The following is a 20384-nucleotide window of genomic DNA, read 5'->3' on the forward strand; positions in this document are numbered from 1 at the left end:
TATTGCTGAAATGTCCTTTGTTATAAAATGTTGAAATGTCCTTTCAATCAGTTATGTTTACATATAAACTGTAGGAATTACAACCATGTTAGAAAGATGTAATGAATGAATCCATTTATCATGACAGATAACGATCATTGATATAAACAAACAAACACAGCCAAAAGAGTTTACAGATGCAGTTACAAGAGCGATCATTAGTGGTTGGTCTAGAAACAAATCTAAAGACGACAACAAGAGATTAAGCCGCTTAGAAGAAGACAAACGAGGTTTAGTATATATAGTATTTGTAATATCATTGTATTATTCAATTTTTATATAGTTTCCATCTCGTCCAGTGTTGTGTTTTCATATCTATTATGCATATTCATCAAACTTATTTTTGCGGTTCATATTCTGTAACTTTTCGCGATCAGCATTCAATATTAGAGAAATAGCCCTAAGACTATATCGTCTCGATATGTCAAACTTAGAACTTTGCTAAAATGCACTTACGGTTAGAATTAATTGCAACGTATTCAATCAAATAGGAATAAAAGCAAATTATCCTGGAAAAAAGGATGGTCTACAGTACCACATAATGTAAGATATGTATTATTTTCACCTCTCTTCGACCATTACAAAAACATGTCATACAAATAATATTCTATTCGAAACTTTGATTTTCTTGGCTTCGATATGGAAACCGCACTGCAACTTGCACAGTAATTGATAATAACTTCAATAAATTGGTGGTGAAAATATTAGTACAATAATAACGCCTGATATACAATCGGACATCGCAAGGAAGTTGAATATAACAGTTACTAGATACGCTTTCTTTTTAGGTTTGAAAAATTAAGAAAAACGTAAGACGATTCATTTAAATTAAGGTCTTGAATCCATACATATTTTTCAGTACAAAGCTATTACAGTGCTTGGGTTGACCACGAACAATGTTCATTATCAAAGAAGGAAGAAAGAGTCTACCCAACAGCTGTTAGTGTAAATGCAATTAGCGGAATTCGAAATGATAATCAGAAATTTATGGACTCCTATAAGGAAATACTGACACCCTCCTCTTTACCACTGTATTATTACATCGCATATCAGTTTATACAAGAAATGCAAGGGGAGAAAAGGGTCATAATAGAGGTATTGTTAAGTGTTTCAATTTTTTTTGTATGTTCAAATTATATTGATATTTCTATAATCATTTGAATGCCATTTTTAACGTATAACTACCACAATTTTAAAATTCCGATTCAAATTAAAGTTAAAATGCAATTTGTGTTACGATTATTTGAAAAACTTACTCTCATTAAAAATGCAGTATATTTTGGAAAAAACCTGCAATGTTTTTAGTGGCATTACTATGTGCTTATATTTGCAACATGAGGCAAACAAAGTTCCGTGTTATCGATTCTAGCTAAGCCTATTTGCAGTGTTTGACGTATATTTTAGAGGAGATGAATTGATTGCTTGAATATAAAATACCAGACGTTCTTTAATTACTTTTTCAAAGCATTTGTCGTAATCTTTATCCGTCAGTTTAAGATTTATGTCGTTTGTTTCGTGTTGCTCAGTCTTCAGTTTTGTATGTTGAATTTTGTATACTGTTGATTATGTTTTAATCTTTTTCTGTCTGCCATAGCCTTGTCACTTTATTATCGACTTGTGAGTTTGGGTGTCCATTCGGTATCTTTATATCCCTTTATGGATTTGACGAAACTATGGTTACGACAAATGAAATATATATTGGGTAATCTAGCACATATATATATCCCATAACGGTCAAACAACAACTCGTGGTGACGTCTGTTTGACTTTATATATTTTATTTCAATATTTTTTAAAACCATTTATCAAGGAAATAACAATACGAAACGCAAGCTCTAGATTATCATATGAACTGGGAGATATATACTGTATATCCAAACAGATTCACTTGACAGATGCATTCATTGATATTGACCAAGAACTCAAAAAAGAACACTGTTTTGACATACTATTGATCAACACGAGAGTTTGCAGAAACAATAATTTACTTATGACTTGTATCATATACAATGTATATTCTTAAAACATCGTATTTCATATTCAAAATAATATTACATTCAGAAAAATAAAAAGTCCGTTCCATTTTTTTTATTAGAATTTCAATATGCTGTTGAAAGAAGCCATTGTAGCTGACAGAGATGACTATGTGTCGGTTTTATTAGAAGAAGAGGGTGTGCATTTTGATGATAAATACTTTCCAGCTATTTATAAGGTATTTTTCTAGCTTTTACATTTCTACATAAAAATGTCTGTACCATTTTAGGATTATAACAGTTGTTATTCATTCGATTGATGTGTTTGAGCTGTTGATTTTGCAATTTAATTAGGGGCATTCCGTTTGAATTTTCCTCGAAGTTCACCTGTATTTTTGTGATTTTACTTTTTACATGGTTTTATTCTGGTGTTGAGTGTTGTAACATTGTTATTTTCACACACAATAAATGAGTTATATTGAGCTCGTTGTGTTTATTCCATTTTCAAAAGCCGTGTGTTCTTTCCATATAATTGTACCAGATTTTGTAATGACAGGGATTTTCAGCTAACTACTGTATACTGGTTTAACTACCGTATCAATATATATACGAAAACGAAAAGCTTGTAAAAAGTTATCAAAGATACCAGGATTTTAATTTAGTACGCCAGACGCGGGTTTCGTCTACATAAGACTTATAATCTAGAAGAGTGACATTTTAAGTTATCTAGTAACACGAAGTAGCGAAATGCGAACAGTTCAATGCATACTACAATTACAGCCCACAAAACATAGAAATATATCAAAGGCTCGTTAAATAATCGCAATAAAGTAATGACGAGTTGAACTCATGTGCTCATGTTAAATGTAGGGCATATACAAATCAATAAGTGTGTAAATATGAATACAATTAACCCAGAACACTTTAATTGTTTTGAATAGACATTTTAATTTGCAACATTTTTTCGATGCTTTATAGCATTAAGTCAGTCATTCGTCACTATATATTTTTTTTTAATTTCAGGAAACACTTCAATCTCAACGAAAAGCAAAGACAGCCATTCAAAATGTTTTTAAGGTAAAATAACATTCTAGAGTGGTAAGTGAAAAAAATACTAATGGAAACAGTATTGTTCCGAATTATTTTTCCATAATGCAGAATTTTACATTCTTAACGAATTTGATAAAGGGCATGTTTAATAAGTATATGAGAAAACAATCATTAGCCCCGATGGCAAGATGTCCATTCCCTGTATGTCTGAAACATTAGTAGAGTATACGTGGTCTGGCCAATTTGGTGTCAATGCATGCATAGAAGCATGATATTTAACATAACATACCTTGTATAACATTTGTAAAAATATGTTTCTCAATTCTTTTGAAGTGGGGTTCTTCGCCGATTATTCAGAAGTTTAAAGAGTTTTGCTTTCCTACGAAAGAGAAAAAGGACAGTCAATTTAATGAACTCTCAGACATTGAAGTGTGTATGATCGCAGGTCGACAGATTTGTCAGGCTTTGTTGGGGTATCCGAGAGGTAAGTATTTCATGCAAATATGATTGAGATAATTTATTGTTTAAAGAAAATTAAGTTTTGCATATTCTACTCATAAATTCTTATGGTAAATAACTTTGAGCGGACAAAATAAATTAAGTTTTCCCTTTCTTAGCACTAGGTCGATATCACTGCTGGTGTACGATAAGATTCTGAGGATAACACCAACTAAGAAGTTATCGCTTCGTTACTGACATTGTTTTTTTTTTAACTAATACACAAATAATCAACCAATACAAAAAGGTATTTTACGTAGGTTTTTAGATTGAATTTTTGTCATTCAACATTAAAAATGAATGATATACGAATACACAAGTTTGTGGGCCATGAGGTAGCGTATTTTTTGTCGAATAATAATGCAGCAATAAATAGACCGAATGAGACCATGCAAATCATAGAATGTTGAAAAGAATAATCTTTCACTGATATACATTTATTTTTTTGTTATTGGCAAATAATATTTCTCCCAAAATATGCTTCTAGTTTTAAAACGATCGAATACAAATAATATGAAAGAGAAAAAAATGAAAAAGAAATATTAAAAGCATGATTGTGGTAATTAATTATATGATGATTCCTTGAAGCTTTATTAGGCAAACTTTACGAAATAAGAGACTTAAAACTGAGAGCAAAGGAAAGGGAGATATATTTGCATTTTTTAAAAAGTTTGTTTTATTTGTATACATGTATGTTCAACTTCTCAGCAGCGTATTTGAACGTGAGAAGATGCTGCATTTTTAGAGACTGTTTGAAAAAGGGCAGCAAAATGTGATTATCATAATCAGAAAACGTTATAGCTAATTAAGAAATTGAATCCTTTGAATTACAAGGTCTTTTACCATAGATTTGAAAACAAGAGTTATTTTCCTTACTCGGCACAGGATTTTGTTTAAAAAATAATGGCCTTCAGTGAAGACTAATAAATTAATCCGCTTTTCTAAGTGGCGTGTGAATAATTTTTCCAGTTCGAGGAATAACTTTTTTTCAAAAAAGTATTGATATTCTGACCCTGAAAATTTTACAATCATTTCAATCCATTCCTTAAAGTATCAGTTCAAACTGTAAATATTGTGTGGAAAATATACCTTTCAATGTTTTTCTCTGACGTCTTTACACTCAATCAACTGTATGCTGGATGAGAACTAATTGCTATTGTAGTCTTAGATGCAATGATTTTTGAGGATTTTTTATTGGCTTTAACCTAGTTCTCAGTAACTGGGAATACTCTCAGATCTACACTTTATTTCTTTTTATGGGTGTGTATATTACGTACCCTGCCAAGTACACTCTGTGTTTTTTTTATATGTATTTCTATTGTATTCATCTGATGAGTTAAGCATTTTCAACAGATTTTCATAGTTTGTTCTAATGTTGTACATTTACACTATTGTCCCAAGTTAGGGGAAGATTGCCGCCTTCAAACTAGGTTATTCCAGCCACATTCAGTATGTGCTTGTCATTCATTGGTTGTCGTTTGATGTTGTGGTCATATTTCTTTTTCATCTACATAAACTAGGCTGTCATTTTTTCCCGTTGGTATTAATTTGCATTTGTAATTTTGGGGAGTTTTATTGCTGACTATACGGTATGGGTTTTGATCATAGTTGAAAGCTTTACAGTGACTTGTAGTTGTTAATTCTTGTTTCCTTTTGACTCTTGTGGCGAGCTGTCTCATTTGTAATCATACTATACATCTTCTTATTTTCATATCACATTGAAAGATAGCTTACATTTGTCTCAAACAGATAACTCTCTGAACAGAAACGAGAAATGGTCCGCATATCAAGATCTTCTGATATGGGCAATTTTTGTAAACAGACCAAAACTGGCTACCATATTCTGGATTAAATGCGATCAACCGCTATGCAAGTATTATTTATTGATAAATATTTATAATATATAAATAATTGGTATACAAAACGAACAGTATACCGATAAAATCCTATTAAGAAACTGTAAGTCGCATTTTCAAAGATGAGCAATTAATGTTCTAAAGAAATGCACCACAAATTAATTGTTTTATTTTGCCTTTTATGCAACGACGCAAACCGAACTTGCAGCCAAAACATTGGTTCTGCAATTGTTAAGAGGATTTATCAAAAGTTGTATGTTTATAAAGAAGAATTGTCTAAAATCGTAAGGTCGCACCATTCAAGGATTATTTTGCCCTTCTATGTAAAGCTTCATTATGTTTTAAAGCTTATCTCTGTTGTTTGTCTCTGGTTTCTTCAATAAAGATATGTCTTAAACATATAGAATATAAGTTAATGAAACAACCATCAAACGACACATAAGAAAGAATAAAAAACACCGAGAGATCAATTTGAAATCTACATCAACTTTGCTAAAAAGTCAAAAAATTAGTGTCTTGCGTCCTAAAACATATAAATAGCTGAATATGAGGTCTATCAATACTTGCATCAGCATGGTAGAAAGTATAGAGTTATTTATTCAAGTAAAATTTTATTAAAATGGATACATTTTGTTGTTCCATATTCTTAGGTAACATAGACATAAATAAATGAACTCTAAGAAAGATAAAACCCATATTTAAATTTATACCATTCAATATTCTGTTGCACTACGTATTATTTTTTTCTGGTTCTTTTAGTGTGTGCATTATTGGCCAGCAGTGTATATAAAAGAATGGCAGCCAGTGCTAATGACCAGGCAATAAAGGCTGATATGATTGCTCAGTCAAGGTATTAATAAAATCATCTAAATTATGAGCTACCTTTATGTTTAAAAAAATGTATTGTCTCTGCACAGCTGCACTTATTAGATTCGAAGCGAACAATATATTTTTTTTCAATCTGGGAGCGAAAAAAAGTAAATTTTAGGAAAAAGTTAAATGCTTACATGTGACAAACTTCGTCGACATATAAGAACATGCTAACAAGACAGAAAAACACCAAAAGCAATTGAACATACACAGGAGAAACAAAAAGCTACATTTTGGCAAAATCAGTTCCTGATCCATACTTTGAGTCACACCTGATGGAATCAAAAATATCTGCAATACATTATAGAGAATATCCTTATCTACATCAAAATAAATACATTTTGTATGCTGATATCCATTTGTTCATCTTAGCTTAGATAAAACGTGTTTGTAATATTGATCTAGAATTGAGAAGCATTATCTTTAGAAGGCATGTCACCTTATTCTCGTTATCAAACAGTCCTTATAATGTGATTTTCACACAAGAGCGACATTGTTTAGTGCTTGATTTGTGGTGCATACTCCATATTTGTCATGTGGTATGGACAAGTTTTTAGCATTTGAGTTTTTGAAAACAAATTTCGAATGAGTGGTTCTATATCCGTGAGGTGTTAATTAATTGTTTTTTTTTGTTCATATAAAACCGATTATAAAAAAAAAATTCTACTTATTAACGACATAGTCCATTAAAAAATCAGATGTTTTAGGTATCTTACCACACACTGTGTAATTGTTATGAACCTATTTTTTCTTTTGTAATGATAACACTAAATTAATACGTATGCTCTTATGGATATAACTATCAAAATGGCCAATAAGAGTTTTAGGTCAAAAGAAAGAATTCAGCAGACAATCTAAATGCTTGAAATACTGAATTAAAAAATGTATTTATATTGTTAAATCATGGTTCATCTTGAAAGCATGTCAATTGATGGTATACAAAATGAAAATTTAAGTGCTAACAACCTGATATGTTATTCTGGATACTATTAATAACACATTTTAATGTAAGATTTTTACAGTCTCTTTGCAGATAGAGCATTAGATTTGCAATCAAGACTGTATGACGATGACGCTGAGCTTGCAATGGATTTAGTTATCACAGAACAAACTGTTTGGGACATCACTTTAAGTCCAATGCAATGTGCTTATGAACACGATATGCTGGACGTTCTTGCTCAAACATGTCCTCAAAGACGTTTGAATAAACTATGGTATAGCGGAATAAGTTCTAGTCTTGGAGGTTTTTGGAAGGTAAAAGTATAATTATCGGTTATATTTAGATAGTATCAATTTGTTTAAAGTAATGACTTTTTAACAAGATGTTATATGTATATATATGAACTTCAGTGTCATGTGGTTTCTCATTGGTATCACCGCACCATTGTATTGCCTTGCATAGTATGCCACTAAAATACACGGCTGTGGCTAAACTTTTGGTCCTTTTTGGTATAAGTTCTCTTTGTTTTAATATGTTTTAGATATGCAAATATTTAAGAATTGGATGGAGAGTTGTCTCATTGGCACTCATACCACATCTTCTAAAATCTATTGAGCAGCATTAAAGAAACATCTTTTTTCATTATTAACACCTGTCGCATTAAAATTTATTCTTTTAATGTAATAAACTCTTTATAGACGTCAAAAGATCTGCTTTAAGTATGTATACAGTACAAATAAAGGCAACAGTAGTATACCGCTGTTCGAAATTCATAAATCGATAGAGAAAAAAACAAATCCGGGTTACAAACTAAAACTGAGGGAAACATACCAAATATAAGAGAACTACGACACAACAGAAACACAACACAAAAATGTAACACACACAGAAATGAACTATAATGTAACAATGGCGATTTTCCTGACTTGTTACAGGGCATTTTATGACAAAATGGTGGGTTGAACCTGGTTTTGTGGCATGCCAAACCTCCCGCTTTAATGGCAATGTTAGTTATAACATTAAAATGACAAAATAACACGAAAGGTCTACAATAAATAAATTGAAGAAATATAGGACAGAGACAAATCTTTAAAATTGAAAACATATTTTGTCAACAAACATATTGAAAACTATAATGCATAAATTGCACTTTAAACTCTTTGAAAATAAAATTTGATCAGATGACCATGCCCTCCCCAACTAGAAACCATTTTTAACGAGAATTTCCGAAATAAAAACAAAAAATATAGATTAAGCGGAGTAATGAAGTTTCTGATTAAATTGAAAAAAAAGGCTTATAACAGATAATCGTGTACTTAATAAATCCACAACATGTGCGAACCGTTGAAATCAAAGATTTCGGAAAACAATTCTAAACAAAATTAGTTATAAGTCGCGGTGCTTTATTGAGAGTCAGTAGAACTTGTAGTGCTTTGGGAACATATATTTTCTATCATGTACGAATTAAAAAAAAGATTTACTACAAAATGTACAACATTCAACATTAATCATTAATATCAACGACATATTGTTTGAATATTTTGTGTAATTTTTGTCTTCAAGATAGGATTGTGCTTTTATCATATGCTCTTTAAACATGTTGGAGGGTTGTCACTTACTAAAAACCTCTGTAGAATTTACATTGTAGTCAAGAGGGTTTGGAAAACTATTTAATATTCATTATCTTAGTGGAGAGTTAGGTATTTTGGGCTTGCTAAACACATATTGTTATACATATATATAAAAAGCTGCAAAGTGAAATTATGATAAGAACACCAGCTGTAGAATAACATTTCAAATGTAAGATATATACTTCACATTAACGCACTGCTGGAATTTTGCTATATAGTTTTAAGATAAAATAAGATTATTTAGATGTTGCTGTATATCACCATCAGAATAATGTTATCGCAACATTTTACCAATCTTTAGGATTTCAAAAATTTTAAGAAATGATTTATTTGCTTAATTGAATTTGATCAATTATTGTTTATGCAGAAAGGCTGCTTCAAAGCTTTGCGCTGCAACAAAAGTTCATCGTTAGAAGAAAGACCAAAGATTTTTGTCGCTCCGCTTACAAGGTTTTTGTTACATTACGTAAGTACTCACATAGTGTAAACTGTACATGAAATGAATTATTATTGATATGGGGATAATTATAAATCAATTGTTTACAAATAAAGGCAACAGTAGTATACTGATGTTCGAAATTTATAAATCGTTTGAGAAAACTCACAAAACTTTGAATTTTTGAAAGACTAATGCCTTTTTTTACCTCAGGAATAGATGACCATAGCTGTATTTGACAAAACGTTTAAAGTTTTTTGGTCCTCAATGCTCTTTAACCTCGTACTATATTTTGGTCTTTTTAGTTTTCTTATGCGAACGTCACTGATGAGTCTTATGTAGACAAAACGCGCGTCCGACTCTAACACAAAATTTAAATCCTGGTATCTATGATGAGCTTATTTATAATTAAAAAATATTGGTATTATTGGTGACGATTAGTCTATAAACAGCGATAACAACTCAGTTGCATAACTTATTCCGGCTGTTTGTTATTTGGTATTTTTGTGCTAATTCGCTGATCTCGCTGCGCTCGGTATGTTAGTTATTTTTTTTGTATTTCAGTTATTTCATTTCTTGCAAAACATTAAGGAATTGCAGATCTGCAAGATTTTAACTTCAAACTTTATTTGGGCTTTTTAACATTTGTTTATTCGAGTCCCAATGAATCTCTTAGACGACACGCGTGTTTGCCGTACGAAGTTTTTTTGTATCGGGGTATCTATGATGCGCTCCTATGATCCAAGATAAAAAGTGGTTTTGATCCTTAAATATACAACACAATCCACAATCAAATGCAAGAAAGAAAATACAAAAGGACGTTCAAATTACCAAAAAAAAAGATATTTGTTTATTGTATATTTATTCTAATACCATCCTGTTTTAAAGATTTTTTTTGTCAGATCCTATTGGCAAACAACATAAAATATTACAGAAGTGTGTATATGATGGTACATATACATTTGGCTTTTAAATAATGTTGACGGTCGTACTTTAAAATATATGTGCATTCATCAAATGAATCAGTTTCAGTTAAACGAACCAAATCTACTTATTTAACATCAAAAAGCAGGAGCAACGAGATACATAAACAAATTAAATTCAGATTAATAATTAATTAATGAAAGTGAAATAGTGAAATAATAATTCGATTTTAACAGCCAGTATGGTTCAATTTTGTCAAAATAAGCAAAGAAACATCGAAAATGAATTATTCACTTGCAGTCGCACAATTCGACCACACTGAATCGGTATTTATTTGAACTTCAATTTAACCCCTTAGCTAGAGATGAATTACACATGATTGATGCGTGTTCGATTATTAAAAGATAAGCATGCCAACATTGAAAGTGAAACAAAGGTAAATCATTCGGTTGACTTATTGTTTCCACAAAAAAAAAGTAACAATCGAAATTAACTTATTTGTTAACCTTAAACATGAGATCAAATAGACCTAGACAAATCCATTTGTACTATTTATGTTCATATCGTGTTATCTAAACGTCTGTAGTTTTCGGGGCCACGGTAGTTTTCGGGGACATTTCGATAGTTAATTATATGGCGTCTAGACTAAAATACACAAGAAATTCTGATATGTAAACTGATATCTAGTATCTGTGTTTCAGACGCGTACGGTCGGGCTATTATTAAGAAGTTGGCCAAGTTTATTAGATACAAATGCATATAACAGATCAACATAGCAGTTTAACTTAACTGTCTAAGAACTATAAAAAGGTTCAATTTTAATTGAAATGAAAACTTTATAACTTTTCAAAAATTCACGCTAATTAAATTTGTTAATCTCTTGTATTTAGCATGTCGATTAGTACTATATTAATAGAATTATGATCACTGGAACTAAAGATATCGGAATTAAACATAATGTGGGATGACAATTGTTATAGAATAATAACTTTACAAAAAAAAAAACGCAAATGCAAAGGAACACTCATTAACTGCAAACATGTAAATGTCAAAAATATTACGTTACTTGTGGTAGCAAGTGTCAATTTGACGAGAGTACCAAAATAGGATTCAGATAAATAATTAAACAAATATTTAGTTTCAATTGTTCGTTTGTACATTTTATCCATCTAATTGAAACAATTTGTAAAACTAAAAACAAAGATTGTGATACACGTTTCTTTGAATTCACATATGATTTAGCTACCTGTATGGTCAGCTCGTAGTGAATCATACGTGTATACCCATACGGTCCGACCGTACGCGTATGGTCGGACCGTACGAGTATACGTATACGGTCCGGACCATACGCATACGGTACAAATACTCATATGGTCTGGAGCATATGCACTGTTAGCTGTTTATTTAAGACTTATTTGATGTTGGATATGTGTTTTAATATGTTATCAATCAAATATGATAATTTGACTTGCTAAGACTTGATATGGTCTTACTTTACGACTACATAATTATTCCCTTTCTCAATTATGAATTATTTTGTTTGAAAACTTTCAGGTATTCTTTTTTGGTGCTTTGGTGAGTTACAGTGCCTTCCTGTTACAAATGGATGTTTTTAAAGGATTGGTCTCAATTGGTTTCTACGAGAAAGTTATTTATCTGTATCTTGTTGGAGAAGTTCTGGAGGAGTACAGGAATGCGGTATGATCTGTCAAAGGACAGTAATATATTATGTGTTTAAACATAAAAAAGAAGATGTGGTATAATTGTCAATGAGACAAATCTCCACAAAAGACCAAATGACACAGACATTAACAACTATAGGTCACCATATGGCCTTCAACATTGAGCAAAGCACATACCGTGTAGTCAGCTATAAAAGACCCCGAAATGACAAATGTAAAACAATTCAAACGAGAAAACTAAGGGCCTAATTTATGTACAAAAAAAAAATGAACGAAAACTAACGACAGCCACTGAGAGCTCAACACTTTGGACATAATCATATCAAAATCATGTCATGTTGTCACATTGGAAAACGGGTTGTTAAAGCGTTTTTCTGTTAGTCTGTTTTCGTGTCTGTCCGTCTGTCGATCAACTACTTTAGGGATAGCAGAGTATAATCGTTTAGTCTTCAAATTTAGAATCAATAAGTAACTGTTGGAGACATTCATGAAACCTATAAACATGTATTGGAAAACTTATTATTAACACAAAATCTGAAAAATTATGAGTAAAAGTGAAATGTGTGAACTGTTTTATCTTATCCCCTGCTTGATAAAGATAATTTTTTCTAATGAATCATGGATTGTATGCATTATGTTATAGTTATTGACCAAGCAACTCGGTATATGTCATTTAACATGCACAGCTCGGGTAACTCTGCTTAACCCGAACGACGTAGGAGTTTGTGTTATTGGGTCATCTCGAGCCGTGCAGATTAAATTACATATACCGATTTGATTGGCAAATAACTGTTTCAATACATGACGTCAACAATTTTCCCGCAAAAAAATCACATCTGCCCAAGAAGAAGACAAAATCATGAATTTTCGGAGGACGATATGATTTTATCACAAGTTTTAGAAACGTTGGAGGACGATATGGAACTGAGAAATATAAATATAAATGATTTTTTGGAGCGTTTCCTAGTTATATGATCGATGGGAATGCATATGGAGAATTCATCGACACTTCAACTATTTCAATTGACCTAGGACTGGACCTATATTTATGGTTGCATAATCCATCGGAAAATGGAATGATCCGAAAACATCCAGGTACGTCTTTTTGAAATAATCTGCCACGTGCAGACTCATCATTTCATAGTTTGGGTGTGGACCCCCGTTTTTTCCTTTGCCTTTTTTGTTTGTTTTGATATTTAAGTAAATTTTCAAGTTTTTGTTTGCTTATTTTAACTGATTTAATGTAATCAAATTTTCGTTGTATTGGAAGTTTTAATCTCCTAAAAAAAATCCTCTTTTTGTCATCAAATTAGATGAGTCAAATATTGCTTTGTACCAATGGCGAGTAGTTCAATATCGATATCACGTTTATTATTTATGTTTGAATTTTACTGTTTTCAAGTTTCAAAATAATCTTTTGCAGAAACTTTTGACTAGTTTTATCATTTAATTGTTCTCAACCGGAATATTCATGAAATATTTGCCGCTGCCGGACAATATTTGAACATAAGATTTACCAATAATCTGTATTTTATAAGCAAACTGGTATTTTAGAGATAACAGAGAAATTTTACAAATGTGATTATTTACACGGACATTTCTTTCACTAAAATGTAGGTTTACCTTTGATAACTAGCTTTATACACCTAAAATGTAAACATGTATCAATAATTTCAACTTGCAATTGTTATCAAATTATGTGATATGATCTTATTTCAAGATGAAAAACTTTATTTCAGGATGAAAAACTTTTAGAACAGGGACAAGGAGTCGAATCAAGGTTTGCAGAAATGACAGACCATGAAAAAGATACACTTATTAAAGATACTGAGAACAAAAACACAAAGAAAGCCAGTAAACGGGCTATTAATGTCTATGAAAACTGGACGAATTCTTTGAAAATTGGTAGTGGTTTCATTATACCAGACCTGAAGGATTTGTCAGTTCAAGTTATAAACAGCATTTTAGGGAAATTTGTAGTATTAGCTCGAAAAATAAAAGGAGAAAAATAACCCTCGAGGACATTTTATCTTTTTGTAACTGAGCTTCTAAGAGGAATGCAGTCACAAGGTGTTTCTAATCTTAACCTTTTTGAACGAGTCTGATTACAGATTTCTGAGGTTTAGGCAAATCATTGACGCACAGATGAAAAAATTAAGATCAGATGGGTATGGTATAAATGTTTAACAAGTAAATCCGATTTCAGTTGAACAGGGAGAAATATTGTGAGATAGTGTGTTTGGTAATAATTCATCCGAAAGTTTATTGCATACGTTTTTTTCTACAACTGTAAATATTTTGGTCTACGTGGTCGTGACGGGAACTGTAATCTGCAAATTTCACAAATACAGTTAGGAGGAGATCATAACGGAAATTATATATTCCAGGATAAGGATAATAAAACGTATAATGGAGGGCTACGTCATCGCTATGCTGCACAAAAATCTGTCAAATATCTAGACATGAATTGTCAGATACTTGACTCGTACAAGATGTATATGAATGCAATACATGAAATTGATAAATCTGTTAGCAGTCCTTTTTATCGTAGACCTGTTTTGTCAGATGGTTCTGTTAAGTTTGACCACATACTGTGTATTAATAGATTAGGGTCACTCATAAAGACGATTTGCCAAAAGGAAGAACTAAAAGGGAATTTTAGTTACCCCTCAGGAAAAAGATCACTTGCAACTATATTGTACCAAGCAGGAGTCAGTGAGCAGTTGATAATGGATAGAACATGTCATAGGAGTAAAAAGGCTATTCGTACCTAAAAAAAAAGACCTGCTGATTCTATGCTTAAAGATATCTCTAATATTTTGAATCCTTAGCAGATAAAACTTAAGCATTCCAAAACATTAAAAGATAATCGTGCAATCCTACCTGAACAGGATAATATTGAAAATGAAGAAAATGCATTTAGTGAATCAAAACCAGAAGGAAAATATCGTGGACTGTCAAAACACAGTTCTTTTCAGAATTGTAATTTCAATTTCGTAAAGAAGATGTGAACTTCAGAAATATTCAATTTTTTATATTGAATCGTTTATTTTATTTAAGCCGTGAATATAAATGTATGATAAATTATGTTTTTAGTTATTTCTCTCTGTCAGGCTGTGACTTTACTTTTGAATTACAGACCATTTATTTTGTCATTAAATGTTTGATAGACAATAATAGAGTATAGATACATGAAGTAGTTTGCTCTTTTTTACAAAATGGAGAGAGACGAATATCTGTAGTAGCAACTGAATCAACAAACGTAAATTACTGTACAAGAGATTTGAACATCTGTCATCGACGTAAAGTACATGTGACCTGTGCAAAAAATGAAGTAGTAAATGCAAGCCTGGCCTGTGCATGGTCCAGTTGTGGATTCAGGAGGTTGTAAAAGGCATCCTTTTTGCAAAAAGGAACTAGGATCCGGTCCTTATGTCTATTCCGATTGCATATACGTTTTAAAACTTTGTTTTATGACAAAGATACATATATGCATTTCAATTAAACCATATGCTTAAATAATAAAAACCTCAATTTTATCAGCAATTGTAGTCGGATTTCTGATTTATTTGAAACTACTTACTCAAAGAGCGTTGTGATTCACATGTCGGTGTTTCTAAAAAAATCTTAATATCTGTATAGAGTACTGACAATATAAGTTTATATCCTCTTGCGGTGGTATAAAATTAGGAGACTTTTCTATAATTTAAACAAGTAATTCCTATCCTAAATTGATATTAGGCTCAAAGTAGTTAGACGATACTACCTACTACCACAATAAAACTCATTTCTTTATAAAACATTTTGCAAAAGTTTTGATCTGAAATATGAGCATACTTGACAAAAAGTCCAGTTATCTCTGAATGTGATATTGTACATAGTTGAAATATGCAAAGGTACTTGAAAGACGTTGATACAAGTATCTTGATTTAAGGAGGGAAAAATCACACTCTGATTAATAAAAAAAAAAAAAAAAAAAAAAACCACACCTACACTCTCCAACTGCTCAAGTTGCTCGATTTCTTCTATGACATAGTACTACTACGTTTAAATGGTGTTATGTACGGAAACAATCGCCATTCAAATAGAAACCTACTGTGTTCTTCTTTTTGTCGACATTTTCCTTAATTCATATGATGCAGAATTTAAACAGGAGCTTCATTGTCCTGTAACTTCACGGTTCTTGGTTAAAATTTTAACAGAGGTCCTAGGCAAAGTTAAATCTGAATGATTTAACCAAGGATATAAACAAGGGGTTAAATTTTACCACAGGATAACAACTGAAAATGACCTATAGTTAAATCTAAACCAATGGTTATGATATTTAACCCTAGGTTAAAATTTAAGCAAGAGATGAACAACCGGGTCCAGTCGATTAGCTTTTAAGGAATATTTATGTCAGAGATATTCAATGATATATTCCAATTGTTGTAACCAGAGTCTGTCTTCTTTTCCTCAAATGAGAATTTACCATATACGAACTTTCATAAGCAAGATGGCGGTTCAACAGGTAGTGGGGATCTATCCATTCTTCCCGATCACTTGAAATCCAGGAGGATTTTATTAAGTTATGTTGTGTATTGTAAACTATTGTTGCTCCTTTTGTCGTTTTTCATTTTCCCCCATGGAGTTGCCAGATTGTAAAAAAAAAATTACTTCGAGTGATTGCACAGGAGTACAAACATTGTTTTCTTCCTGAGCAGCGAAAAGAGTTCTGCTGTTTAGACATGTCAAATAAAAAAAAATGTTTGATTTCACAAATGGTTTATTTGAAGGAATACAAATGTGTTTAACTGTTGAAAAACCATTTTTCAACTAAAATAAAAAAAAAAAGTAACCGCTATGTTTGCAGTTGAATGCTTGTTTCTTAAAACAATGCAGGAAAAATAGAAAAAACTTGAATTAAATGATGAACACAATGATAATATCATTTAAAGATTAGATCAATTTGTATCAGATGTATATGATTGTCAGCAATAAAATGTTTGTCTTGTATTTTCAGTTTCGGAGAGATGCTAGTTTTGTAACAAAGATGAGTAAATCTACACACGAGAACACATTACGCCATTCACGATGGTATAGATTGAAGAAATATTTATTTAATTTCTGGAACATCCTAGATGTTGTTTCATATACGCTAACTATCTTGGCTATATTTGTTCGTTGGTTCAAGCCAACAAAATCTAACAAGACTTCAAGACGTTTTTTCAGCATGAGTCTATTTGTGATGTACATGAGATTTCTTCATGTCCTGTTAATGTCGAGGTTCCTTGGGCCAAAAATCATCATGATCAAAGAAATGGTATGTCACTATAAATAAATCATTCACTGTCTATATTTACACAGATTATGCCTATTCATGTATGCAATATCCCTTAAAGATGGATGTCGAGAAATAAGGGAAAGTCGGAGTGATTTTATATTGATTCGATTATTATCTAAATATCTTTTTCATATAAATGTCGTGCCCCAAAGCACCTTTCTAGATTTACCTTCATCATAAAGGCCCAAGGCGTAACATTGTGAAAGAACACAAAAAAAAACTCCAAAAAGTAAACAGCTATATGACCATAATGAATCAAACAAATGTTAAAAGTTATCTATTTGCAAAACAAAAGTTATCAATTGACCCCGGAAGAATTGGAATGTTTGTTTCATTTTGATTTCTTTATTTTAAAATCAAGGGTTTATTTGCACCAGTTCCTTATGAAACAATATTTCACGTCTGCCTTTTGCTTACATTACGCTCAATGTTTTTAGCTCTTTAAACAAGAAAATAGGAAACGATGATGCACCCAAAAGCCCTCTCTAACAGTCCTTTATTATGCGGATATTTTAATAACTTAGACAACTTGAATATCAAAACTTTTTTAAAAATGTAAACTTTCCTCCAACGTATAGAAAGTTTATATGGTCGGTACGCAAATGAATTCTTGGATTAATTATTTCATTTCTGGAGTAAAAGAAAAAAAAAATACAAACGAGACATTTAAACGCACTAAAACAAATAACCAGACAACGTTCTGAAGCAGGGTTATTTATAAATTAGTCAACTGCTTTCGATGGAACATTTTTCATTTTCTTTCATTGACTATACCTCGTTTCAGTGGAAATGACTTTTTTTAAGGGCCATTTATAATCATTTATAATGTTTTATTATCTGTTCACATTCTGATGCATTTACAGTTAAAGGATCTCTTTCGATTCATTGGAATATTATTTGTATTTATGATTGGTGTTGGAGTACTGTATCATGCAAACATGTATCCAGCACACCGAGATATGTGGAGTTCAGCAAATTGGAAATACTGGAGAATATGGAAAATCATTTATATTCCATACTTTCAAATATATGGCGAAACGTTTTTGGAGACGTTTGAGGGTAAGCTTTCATTGAGAATGCTGTATATATCTAAATTAGGAAGACACAATAAAGAAAACTGTAAACAAAATAAAGATAGCATCCTTTTTCTGAAATCTTTGAAAGAGCAGAGAGTAGCTCACATTCCAGGTTATATCCAAATCCCATTTAGTTGATTGGAAATTTGAAATGAGCTTTATATTTGTTATAGTGACGTCGAAATTCTGGCATTTAAAAAACAAAGAAAACAATAGGAAATACAAACTCTGTTAATGAAAGTATCAGTATTTAGTACTACAATGTATTTGTGGTTCAAATATTGCCTTTTTTTAGTATGCTGTTGATCTATATAATGATGTTCTTTATCTCATTTAAGATTTATTTTTCAAGTCAAATTTGTCAATTTTAATTCACAAATTTAATTGTTTAACGAAGTGTACATTTCCTAGTGACTTTTGAAAAACTACGAAATAAAAATATCCACCAAAAGACAATTCACGTAAATGAATTAATGCACAGAGTTTGAATACAACAACAAACATTATTGAATTTTCCCATTTAATGCTTTACAACATCTTTTCCAGAAATTTTTTATGTTGTGAAAATTCCTAAATCAAAACATTTCAGAAAATAGTACTACGCCATGTACCACAATACAGAGCGAATGGGAAAGTAATCCTGACATAGATCGGTGTAATGAATATGATTGGATACTTCCGGTGATTACTGCTTTGTATATGCTGATGTCAAATCTCCTTCTTGTCAATCTTCTGATAGCAGTGTTCAGGTTTGTTATTTTGTATTACAAGCAAGTACAAAAGCTCACGAAAAAAGATTTTCCTCTTAAGGTTTTAATAATTATGATTATAATTTGAAGCATTTTGCTATTGAACTTTAAAAACGTCAAAGCATATTTGAAACCATTATACATCATTGTTGTATATGAAAAGAAACATTAGGAAAACTTAAACCGATTTGAAGACTATGGTGTGTTATGACACATTATTTGAACAGATTTATCAGGTTTAACGGATTCCCTTATCACTGTTAAACAATTAAACATGCACACGACACTAAATTTCAATTCTTTCACATGTTTTTATTTTAGAGCATGACGTTTTCGATTTATCGGGAAAATTTTTATGCAAAAAAAGAACATTCAAAATAATAACCCATATCGTTTATGCTATAATTCATTCACTTACCTTCAGCTATCGATTTGAACTGGTCCAGGAAAAGTCAGAGAAATGGTGGCGATACATGAGATATGAAGTTATTATGGATTACCGCACTAGAATACCTGCTCCCCTTAACCTTGTGCTCAGACCAATATACATCGCATACACGTGCATCATGTGCATTAATAATCGAATAAGGAAGGACAAAGAACAAGATGAAAAAACTGTCATTTGTGAGTATGATTTATGTGTAACATACCTTTTAATATCAAGGCGATAGCACTTTACCAATGTTTGAATTTTCGTAACTGGATTAGGAAATGACAAATCAATGTTACAAACAAAGAGTGAGGTAATGGCATGAACTATAGCAATCAATGTTACAAACAAAGAGTGAGGTAATGGCATGAACTATAGAAATCAATGTTACAAACAAAGAGTGAGGTAATGGCATGAACTATAGAAATCAATGTTACAAACAAAGAGTGAGGTAATGGCATGAACTATAGAAATCAATGTTACAAACAATGAGTGAGGTAATGGCATGTTACAAAAAAAGAGTGAGGTAATGGCATGAACTATAGAAAGGAGCGAAACAAAGAGTGAGGTAATGGCATGAACTATAGAAAGTTACAAACAAAGAGTGAAGTAATGGCATGAACTATAGAAAGTTACAAACGAAGAGTGAGGTAATGGCATCAACTATAGAAAGTTACAAACAAAGAGTGAGGTAATGGCATGAACTATAGAAAGTTACAAACAAAGAGTGAGGTAATGGCATGAACTATAGAAAGTTACAAACAAAGAGTGAGGTAATGGCATGAACTATAGAAAGAAGCGAAACAAAGAGTGAGGTAATGGCATGAACTATAGAAAGTTACAAACAAAGAGTGAGGTAATGGCATGAACTATAGAAAGATACAAACAAAGAGTGAGGTAATGGCAT

General features: G+C 31.5%; 1 protein-coding gene across 2 annotated transcripts in view; it reads left to right on the forward strand.

The window, feature by feature from the left end:
• LOC139519037 (transient receptor potential cation channel subfamily M member-like 2) overlaps positions 1-20384 on the forward strand; it is a 36704-nt gene that overhangs the window by 11112 nt on the left and 5208 nt on the right. For both annotated transcript variants that reach the window (XM_071310797.1, XM_071310798.1), the window contains exons 7-20: positions 128-269; positions 899-1134; positions 2135-2251; positions 3036-3089; positions 3396-3546; positions 5310-5429; positions 6176-6266; positions 7309-7540; positions 9225-9323; positions 11772-11915; positions 16902-17201; positions 18086-18281; positions 18888-19047; positions 19472-19671. In XM_071310797.1, coding sequence (XP_071166898.1) covers positions 128-269; positions 899-1134; positions 2135-2251; positions 3036-3089; positions 3396-3546; positions 5310-5429; positions 6176-6266; positions 7309-7540; positions 9225-9323; positions 11772-11915; positions 16902-17201; positions 18086-18281; positions 18888-19047; positions 19472-19671 — 2242 coding nt within the window. The remainder of the gene's footprint in view (positions 1-127; positions 270-898; positions 1135-2134; positions 2252-3035; positions 3090-3395; positions 3547-5309; positions 5430-6175; positions 6267-7308; positions 7541-9224; positions 9324-11771; positions 11916-16901; positions 17202-18085; positions 18282-18887; positions 19048-19471; positions 19672-20384) is intronic.

This window comes from Mytilus edulis, chromosome 4, assembly GCF_963676685.1.
Source record: "Mytilus edulis chromosome 4, xbMytEdul2.2, whole genome shotgun sequence".
NCBI classification, from domain to species: Eukaryota; Metazoa; Mollusca; class Bivalvia; order Mytilida; family Mytilidae; genus Mytilus; species Mytilus edulis.